The sequence below is a fragment of the Fukomys damarensis genome, unplaced genomic scaffold (assembly GCF_012274545.1).
Source record: "Fukomys damarensis isolate Sample0158 unplaced genomic scaffold, DMR_v1.0_HiC HiC_scaffold_13, whole genome shotgun sequence".
In the NCBI taxonomy this organism is placed as follows: Eukaryota; Metazoa; Chordata; class Mammalia; order Rodentia; family Bathyergidae; genus Fukomys; species Fukomys damarensis.
Window position 1 is genome coordinate 37606959 of NW_022900925.1, and position 9339 is coordinate 37616297.

The following is a 9339-nucleotide window of genomic DNA, read 5'->3' on the forward strand; positions in this document are numbered from 1 at the left end:
CTTAAGTTACGCAACCTTTCAAAGCCTCCCTGGCCCCTGCTTGAAAACAGGGATTAGGTGGGATTAGTACTTGAGGCTCCTCCATCCCTGGCACTGGGATGGCACCCGAGGGCTGGTGACCTCCTTGTCCCCCAGGAGGAAATGCGAGCTCAGCCTGGCGGGGTGACTGTCCCAGAGCCCTTTGGGTCCCACCCGGCAGTGACGCCCGGCTCGGCTCCTTGCCCCGGTCCCACAGCCAGTAGGCGCCCACAGTGACCACGCGAGTGACCCTTGGCAAATTCCTGTCCTGTGTCTCCCGGGCCGTCCTTGCTCCTCTGAAGACAGGACGTCGGCCAAATGTAACTCTGAGTTCTGCTCTGGTGACTGTCAGAGTGGGCGTTTGAGGGACCCTGCAGGTCCTGCAGGCAGGTGAGAGGGCAGCCAGCAGGTCCCCGAGCCCAAAACCCAGGAGAAAAGCCGTTGGACTGAACTGATCCCCTCTGCCGCCCATGCAGGTGGCCACCAGGTGTGCACACACCGGGATTATGGAGAATTCAGGGCAGTGTCTCAGGCAGAGCAAAGCCAGAAGCAAGCGCAGGTGCAACCAAGCACCCCACTGCGGGTTCAGCAGAGCCCAGGCAGGTGCTGTCAGGGGCCTGGGGCGCAGAGGGTCTCACAGCGCACCTGGTAGTCACCCTGTCCGGCCAGTTTACAGGTGGGGAGACTGAGAGCCAGGAAGGGGTGGCACCGGCAGAGGTCCTCAGGGAGACAGTGGCAGGCCTGCCCTGTGCCTGCTCTGGAGGCCCAGCTGGGGCAGGGACAGACACACCCTCTCTCCAAGCCTGCTCCCCAGGTTGGCTGGAAACCGCAGAAGGTGCCGTGTGCAAGCTCAGCCCAGAGGTTTTTAAAGGCTCAGCAGGGCGTGAGCCATCCCAGGGTGCGGGCAGCTGCTCAGGATCAGGCTGGCAACCTCTCTCTCTGGGGGACACAGGAACAGCCCCCCCTTCCTACCCCACCTCAGGGTCTGGGCCCCAGAGGCGGGTGCGGGCATGGCCTCACTGTCCCTGCTGTGTTGCTCATGCTGTTTGCAAACTAAGCTGCCGCCAGGCCACCAGGGGCTTGGACCGGAGCCGGCTGTTCCGGGACACAGGGGCAGGAGGCTGATGAGAACCTGAACCCCCCCCCGAGGCAGATTGGGTTCCAGGAGGGTGCCTCCGGTGGGAAAGGTGGGTGACCCTTGGACAGACCAGCAGGGACTGCTCAGGAAGGGGTGCGGGGCTGGGGTGCAGCTCGGCAGGGGGCAGCACTGCCTCGTGTCTGTGTGTCTAGCCCTGAGTTCCTTCTCCAGCACAGGGAGGAAGGGATAGAGAGGCGGGGAAGGGGAAGGAGGGAGGGAAATACGGCTTCGGCGCATTTCCTGTGACACCAAAGGAAAACCCAGGGTCTGGGTCTGAGTCCAGCCAGGACTTCTACCCCCATTTCCGGCTGTGAATTCGACCTCTCCATCCTCAGTTTCTGCCTCTGTAATTCACGCTGGCGTACACACTCACACCACAGGCTGCTGGGAGAGTAACACACTGGATGCATGGCCCAGGCCCCAGAGCGGGGACCTCAGGGACCCCAGGAGACGCATACTCAGTCAAATCTCCCCACACAACAGGTGCTACCTCCCTCTCTGCACTCCAGGCTGTGGGGTAGGCCTGAGCCCCAAGACCGGATTCTAGCCAAACCAGCTCTCCCTGCTGTCCCCAGGCCTCACCCCAGAGCCATCCAAGGCCCTTGCACTTGCCTCTGCCCCCTTCCTGCCCTTGCTGGGCATGAACACGATGCTCCAACAGGCCCGGGGCAGGCGCTGGTGATGGGGAGAGTGGTTGGTAGGAGCTAGGGACGATCAGGGAGGTCTTCCTGGATCTTCCCTCTGGAAGGAGGCGTCAGCTTCTGCACTACAGGGGCCAGAGATGGGACCCGACCAGCCACCTGATGGCCAGTGTGCCAGGACAGAAAGGAGGGGAGGTCCGAGCAGCACACAGGTGACAGCAGAGCCAGGCAGGCCCACTGTCCCCCGGGCCAGTCCTCAGGTCCCCAGCTCCAGGGCCCACATGGACATGTATGTGCAGCATCGTGCCAGCCCTGCTCCTGGATGCAGTCAGTGCCTCGGCCATGGCGTCCTGGCTGGGTGCCCTGGCAGCCCTAGGAACCACCCTGCCCTCAGTTGGTGGGGCCCCCACCATGTGGGTCTGGAAGGTCACTTGAGATGCGCTGGGTTTGCCCAGAAGAGTGAATTCCTTCTGGGGAGATGTCAGCGTATGGACCCAGGGCCCCCACCAAGAAAACTACACACAGGAGGAAAAGGAAAAGCAAATCTTTATTGTGGGAGCAGGCACGGCACGCATGAGCCGTGACCCAAGACAGATGCCCCTTGTACCCCAGAGGAAATGGGGAGAGCGACAGGGGGACAGAGAACATGGAAAGCCATCAACCAGGGGCCCAGGGACCCGTGTCAGCTGGGTGCTCTTGAGGACAGGGGCAGAGTTCGCCTCCCAGTCCTCTGGCCAGTGGGACGGGCAGTGGCCGGTCCTCCTGCACCAGGTGCTCAGAGGTCTCTCTTGTGGGAGGAAACCACCTTGCCATCCACCGATTCCTCCACTTTGATGCGGAAATTGCTGCTGCCTCCACTTCCCAGGGCAGCTACAGAAAGAAGGGGCACCTTGAGCCGGTGGGCCGCCCCCCACTCTCAGCACAGTGGGCTATGGGGAAACTGGACAGCAGCTGTGATCAGCCACTGGGCGGGTCCTCGGAGCCATGGGAGGCCAGGTGTAGAATTACTGGTGGTGCTTCGGTTACTTGGCTGCCCCAGGTGAAGGAGGTTTGGGGGTTGCACATGGGGCTGAGCAATTGTGGGCATCTCACCCTTGGGCACCTGCCACGCCCTGGAAGGCTGCATCCCGGGAGGGGGCTCCCCTGCCCTGGGAAGCCTGGTCTCCCCTTCTGCATCCCACGGCTCTGCTCCCCACCCCGCCCGGCAGAGGGAAGCCTTCCTACCTTCCCGGGTGCCGATGCCCGCCATCCTGAAAGAGGGGAGCAGATGTAAGCAGAGGCCACAGCACACATCTCCCTAAGGGGAGCCCATGGATTGCTGTGCAATCCCTCCAGCCCCCATAGGCAGGAGGAGGGCCAGGAGCACCCTTTCTGAGCTCTAGATCCTGGAGACCACGCCCCTGGCTGCCCACTGCAAAAGCAGCACAGGTCCCTCAGGAAGCGACCACCCCAGGGGACAGCCTAGGATGAAAGTGCAGAGTCCAGACCCCTGGCTCCTAGCTCAGCTCCCGCCCTGCTGTATGGCACTGCTGGCTGAGAGAGCCCTGCTGCCCCTTCAGCGGCCCTGCACCCTGGCCCCGGGCAGTGCCTGTGCCGTACTTGGCGTCCTGGCCCTCCAGCAGGCTGCGGTAGGTGGCGATCTCCTGCTCCAGCCGCGTCTTGATGTCCAGCAGCATGTTGTACTCCTGGCTCTGGGCCTCCATCTCGCAGCGCAGCTGAGCCAGCTGCTCTTCCAGGCCCCCAATGAGGCCCTGGATCTGCTGCAGCTGTGTGGCATAGCGGCACTCGGTCTCCGCCAACGTGCTCTCCAGCCCGGCTTTCTGGTGGGGACAGAGTCATAGGCAGATGCATCAGGCTGCACAGAAAACCACAGAGGGCGCTAAGTAGGGAGCCTGGTGGGAGGCGGAGGCCCTACCATGCTCAGCTGCGACTGCAGCTCGATCTCCAGCCCCTGCAGCGTGCGCCGCAGCTCCGTGATCTCCGTCTTGCTGGTCTGGATCATCTCCGTGTTGGAGGCCACCTCCTTGTTCAGCTCCTCCGTCTGTGGGGCCACACACGGTATGAGCCCCCCAGAGGCCTCAGAGACCCCGGCGGGGACCCTGGTGGGGCGGGGAGCAGCCCACCTTGCTGAAGAACCAGGCCTCGGCGTCCCTGCGGTTCTTCTCCGCGATGGCCTCGTACTGCTCCCTCATCTCGGCCAGCATGCGGGTCAGGTCCACACCCGGGGCTGCGTCCATCTCCACGTTGACCTGGCCGGCCAGCTGGCTGCTGAACTCCTTCATCTCCTGTGGGGTGGGGAGGCCCATTAGGAAGGACCCAGTCGTGGCTCTGTCCCTCCGCACACCGCACCCACCCTGACCCTGTGCCCCTTGTGGTGCAAGAAAAGGTTCGGCCGCCAGGGTCCCTCCGGTGTGTGGGTCTCTCCTTCCCTGACACAGCTGTGTCCGCTCAGGAGGCAGAGCTCGAAGCTCCCCAGGGCACAGGCAGCTCGGCCCACTCTTCTACACCCGCAGCCCTGCACGGCCCACCTCCTCGTGGTTCTTCCTCAGGAAGGCCAGCTCCTCGTTCAGGCCCTCGATCTGCATCTCCAGGTCGGCCCTGGCCAGGGTCAGCTCGTCCAGCACCCTGCGCAGCCCGTTGATGTCGGCCTCCACTGTCTGTCGCAGGTTCAATTCGTGCTCGTACCTGTTAAGAGAAGGAGCCCAAGGTCAGCAGGGGCAGGAAAGCTGGGTAAAGGGCGCAACCCTGGTGGGGAGGGAGTGCCGTGGAGCTCACTTGAGTCTGAAGTCGTCTGCGGCCAGCCTGGCATTGTCAATCTCCAGGATGACCCGGGAGTTGTCGATGGTGCCAGCCATGATCTGTGGGAGGCAGGGAGCTGTGCCCAAGGACTGCCACCCCCACCGCTCCCGGGCCTGAGCCCACGGTGGGGCCCTCAGCCACAGCCTCTGCTCCTCGTGGGGTGGGGAGCGTGAGCTCAGACAAGGGTGCTCTTGAGACACCCCTCCAGCCTCAGCAAGCTGGTGCCATGAGTTCAAGGAAGGGCAAGGGAGGTGCAGAATCAGGGGTCCCCCGCATCCTGGTAGTGCTTTGGGCACGGGGGACAGACATCCTCAAAGGGTGAGGTGTGAGGTGCTGGCATGGAGGGAGCACGACGCCCGGTCCTCCTGCAGGGGGCAGGGGCAGGCTGGCCAGGGGCCCATCTGTGCCCTCGGCCCTGACGGGATCGCAAGGCCCTTCCTCCCTGCACCCCTGAGCAGAACAGCTGTGCATCCCAAGGACGCAGAGCCACCGCCTGGGCAGCGAGAAGCCCCAGCCAGCCGTCACCCTGCCCCAGAGCCATCTGCTCCGCTGTCCCTCAGGCCCACCTTGTCCCGGAGCTCTTCGATTTCCTTGAAGTAGCGGCTGTAGTCCCGCTCCGGGCTGGCTGGACCCTGCCTCTGGTACCAGTCGCGGATCTTCACCTCCAGGTCGGCGTTGGCCGCCTCCAGCGCCCGCACCTTGTCCAGGTAGGAGGCCAGGCGGTCGTTGAGGTTCTGCATGGTGATCTTCTCGTTGCCACCAAGGAGACCACCATCGCCACCGCCAAAATCACCAAAGCCACCGCCAAAACCCCCACCCAAGCCGCCTCCGAAACCTCCGCCGAAACCGCCACCTGCTCTGCCACCAAAGCCGCAGCTCATGCCGCCCCCGTAGCCTCCCGCCGACCCTGACACAAACCTAGCGGAAGAAGCCGAAATGACCACCAAAGCCGCAGCTCATGCCGCCCCCGTAGCCTCCCGCCGACCCTGACACAAACCTAGCGGAAGAAGCCGAAATGCTGCGGCTCCCTGCTGCTCCACCGCACAGGCTCCCCCCGCCAAAGCCGCCTCCCCCGGCCCGGAGCGAGCCCCCTCGGGCAGAGCCGCCCCCGAAGGTGGAGGAAGAAGACTGCAGGAGCGCGGTGGTCATGGCCAGGCAGCGCGCGGCGGGTCCTCCGCAAACACCAGAGACGCTGGTAGGTGATGCACTGGACGGAACCGGAGCGGGCAGCCTCGCCTCGCGGCCGGGGGCTCCTTATGTACCCTCCGCGGGGCTGTGGGCGGCTCCTCCCTGGATCGGAGCCAGCCCTGCCCCCAGCACAGCAGCCTACACACCTCCACGTGGCTGCCTGCAGTTTTTCTTTTCTTCTTTTTTTAATGCAACAAAAGAGATGATTCAGAGTTAATGGCGCTTCGCCCTGGGCCACAGATTTAACACTTGGATTGCAGGTTCCTCCCTCGCGGTCCCCAAGCCTCCGTCCTTCCCGTTAGAGCAGTGAGGCGGCTTTGGCCGCCGGCGCTCTCCCCTTCCCCCCAGACAGCTGCCGCACTCAGGGCCCGTCCCTGCCCGAATTCTCCCGCTCGAGGGACAGGGGGGGCCTGTGGGGACACACCCCACAGCCCGGCCTGGCTTGCAAACACCTCGGGGCTCGGCTGCCAGGCAGCTGACGGATGAGCCCCCACCTGCAGCTGCACACATCCCTGAACCGCTGCCTGTGCGGGCCTGTCCGGGCAGACCCCGCAGATAAGGCCGGGGGGCCCAGAAAGCCCCTGCCTTCCTGACAGGCACGTGGGGCATGTCGCAGCACAGCAGACCGATTAACCCCAGGCAGCAGGCTACGGAGGGAGACAGCAGGGAGGGCCAGCGGGCAGGTGGAGGGCACCAGGGGCCTGGAGGCCAAGGCATCGTAGCCACGGACAGACTGTACCTGGCCCACAGCTGCATAACCAAGGAGTCCCGCAGGCTGGGGTTCAAGCCCTGACTCTGTTGGTCACAAGGCAGGCAACTGAACCCAGGCTCTTCACACTGAGCGATGTCCCCAGCCCTTCTTTATTTTTCATTTTGAGATAGGAGCTCACTAAATCACCAAGTTGCCCAGGCTGGGCTCGAACTTACAGTCTTCCTGCCTCAGTCTCCCAGAGTGCTGGGATGACGGGTGTGCACAACCAGGTCCCAGGTGGACCCACAGTATTCTAAGGCCCAGGGGTCCTGCCCTGTCCTGCCACCTCCTGGCTTCCCATTGACTGAGGGGGTGATCATGGGCTGCTTCTGCAGCACCTGGGACTCAGAGGCCCCTGCCAGGAGGGGCTGTGTCCTGGGACATCAAAACATATCTGTGAGCCTTCTGTGTCCTTGGGCTCAGTCACATCCCTGTCTGTAGCTGACCCCCACTGGGCAATGCAAGCGTTCTTGTTTCAAACTCACTCTGTAGCCCGGGCTAGCCTCGAACTCAAGCGATCCTCCTGCCTCAGCTTCCAGAATGCTGGGATAACAGGCATGAGCCATTGTGCATGCCTGTTTTCATTGTTAGGCACCACATGCAGCAGCCCCTGTCCCCTCTGATCCTGCCCACATCCACAAGGAATGACATCAGGACTCAAGAGAGGGGATGGCACAGCTAGGAAGGGCCGGAGATGGGGCCCCTCTCTCAGACCCACATCTCGGCAGAGAAACAGCTGCAGGTGAGGGCCGGGCCCAGACAGTGTAGTATCACCACCTGGCCAGTGAGAGGGAAAGAAAAATAATCAAACCCAACCTACCAGTGCTGGCTTGTTAAAACTGCAGACACCACGGCCCCAGCAATTAACCCAGGGGTGACTCCTTGTCACTGAGAGAAGGCCAGGCGGCCCCCCTGCTCCCCAGTGCAGGCCAAGGTCAGCAGCTGCCCCCGGAGCTGGGTCCCAAGCCCTTGATTTCAGTTCAGCTGCAGGGAAGCCCAGGGCCGGGCATCTTCACTGGCACCAGACCTCTGCCTTGTGGCCAGGCAGGTGCCCCGCATGGGCCTTCCCTCCCTCCCGGGGCCAGGGCAGCTTCCTGGCTTGGTCACTGACCCGGGTCCCGGGCCACCCACCGTCATCCCACGAGCCGGGGACCCAGGACACAGCCGGGGCCTTGGGACTGCCCTCAGTGCCTCCTTCCCACCAGGGTGCTCGAAGTACCACTCCCCTCAGTTTACCAACCAGCAAAATGGAAATAGCCCTGCCCAACTGGCTCCCCGGGGCAGAACCCCATCCCCAGAGCTGTCCCAGAGCGGACTCGGCTCCCAGGCTGTGGGGAACAAAGCCCGGCTTCATTCCCACACCCTACCACCTGCCCCACCTGTTCAGGGGCCCAGACCCCGCCCAGGGCACATTCCAGGGCCGGGGGCAGAGAGGAGGTTTCAGCTGCAACAAGGGAAGCTTTCAAGGCAGGGACCAGGCACCCTGGGCAGTCCCGGCCTGGGCCCCATGGCTTCCTGAGAGGGGAAGAGCTGGGCTCTGGATCCCACGCGTGACCAGCCTGAGATCTGGAGCAGGCTAAGGCTCCTCCAGGGGACCCAAGGGGCAATGGGAATGGGGGGAATAGCACCCCTTCGTGCCAGCATCAAGTGACAGGAACCAGACACTGGTGCCCCAGAGCTGTCACAGGGAAACTCCCTTTACTTATTTATTTTTTACCATACTGAGGATCAAACCCAGGGCCTTCACCCCACCTACACCCCCATCTTGTTCATTTATTTTGAGCTAAGGTCTCCCTGAGTTTTGCAGGCTGGGTTCAAACCTGCTATATCCTCCTGCCTCAGCTTCCCAGAGTGCTGGGACCCCAGGCTCGCACCCCAACACCACCTCACCCCAGGTCATGGAGAGTTCAGCAGCCAGGAGAACCCACCCTCCCAGTGCCCTCGCTGCTGCCAGGCCCTGCTTGATGGGCCTCTTATTTACCCCAAGGGCCCCACTGTACCAGGAAGCTGGGACTTTATTCTCCTGCTGGCACAGGCGGCCCCGGGAGAGCCAGGCCATGCTGCGGGTCTGCGTGGGAGGCCTGGGTCACCGCCGGGTCCCTGTCCTGGCTCTGGGCCCAGGCCCAGGCTGGCGGGCGAAAGGGGCTTTTGTGCTAGCTCAGGCGCACAGACGCCCTCTCCAGACCTCACGCCACTGGAGAACTGTGCCAGGAGGGACGCCCCAGGGCACCCCAGTGCCAAGCCAGACTGGCACAGACCATGGAAACCATAGGGACCACCCAGGCAGGGCAGCACCGTGAGCTGAGAAGCAGGAGACTCAGCTGTCTGTGCCACGGAGTTGCTACCCAGCGTGGACAAGATGCTTGACCTTTCTGAGCCAGTTTCCTAATGTGTAAAATACAGCCCAAAGTGCCTTTTGGGTTTTTGGGTTGTGATGAAATGGCGTGTAAGTGTGCACCGTTTCTCACACACACCGGCGCGCGGCCATGCAAAGGAAACTGAACCTGGATCCATTTCAGACTCCACCTTGGCTGTGTATTAGAGCAGTTACACAGCACAAACCACTTCACCTCCCTCAGCCTCAGTTTGCCAATCTGTAAAACAGAGGCAATCGATGCTGATTTCACGGGTTAAATAAGGAACTCATTGTGCCAACAGGGCCTGTCACAAAAGGGAGGGGTCCTCCCTTACCTTTCCCGGGCAGGGACAGGGTAGAACTGGGCTCAGACAAGACCTCCACAGGGACAAGGCTTGACCCACCTTTCCGAGGGCTGCAATAAACCGAGTCCTTGTGCCTTGGCCCA

The 9339-nt window shown here is 62.7% G+C and overlaps 1 protein-coding gene across 3 annotated transcripts; it reads right to left on the minus strand.

Annotated features, from left to right (window-relative positions):
* Nucleotides 1–2348: 2348 nt before the first annotated feature.
* On the minus strand, nt 2349–5923 carry Krt15 (keratin 15). Of its 3 annotated transcripts, none has more exons than XM_010635479.2 (9): nt 5582–5923; nt 5163–5502; nt 4573–4655; nt 4326–4482; nt 3921–4082; nt 3713–3838; nt 3397–3617; nt 3022–3047; nt 2349–2667 (listed from the first exon to the last, which is right to left on the minus strand). In XM_010635479.2, the coding sequence occupies exons 1-9, from the start codon at nt 5743–5745 to the stop codon at nt 2573–2575; spliced, it is 1374 nt and encodes a 457-aa protein (XP_010633781.1). In that variant the 5' UTR covers nt 5746–5923; the 3' UTR covers nt 2349–2572. The 3 variants fall into 3 exon arrangements, with proteins under 3 accessions (XP_010633781.1, XP_033618934.1, XP_019064776.2); XM_033763043.1 differs by having other exon boundaries at nt 5163–5461; nt 5541–5923; XM_019209231.2 differs by having other exon boundaries at nt 5163–5294; nt 5594–5665.
* Nucleotides 5924–9339: the final 3416 nt, after the last annotated feature.

Coding starts and splice junctions, on each gene's coding strand:
- Krt15 (XM_010635479.2), bottom strand. CDS start 5,745: ATGACCACCGCGCTCCTGCAGTCTTCTTCCTCCACCTTCGGGGGCGGC. Junction 5,503..5,581: donor TCCGCTAGGTTTGTGTCAGG/GTCGGCGGGAGG, acceptor GTTTGTGTCAGG/GTCGGCGGGAGGCTACGGGG. Junction 3,618..3,712: donor TGCAGTCGCAGCTGAGCATG/GTAGGGCCTCCG, acceptor TGTCCCCACCAG/AAAGCCGGGCTGGAGAGCAC.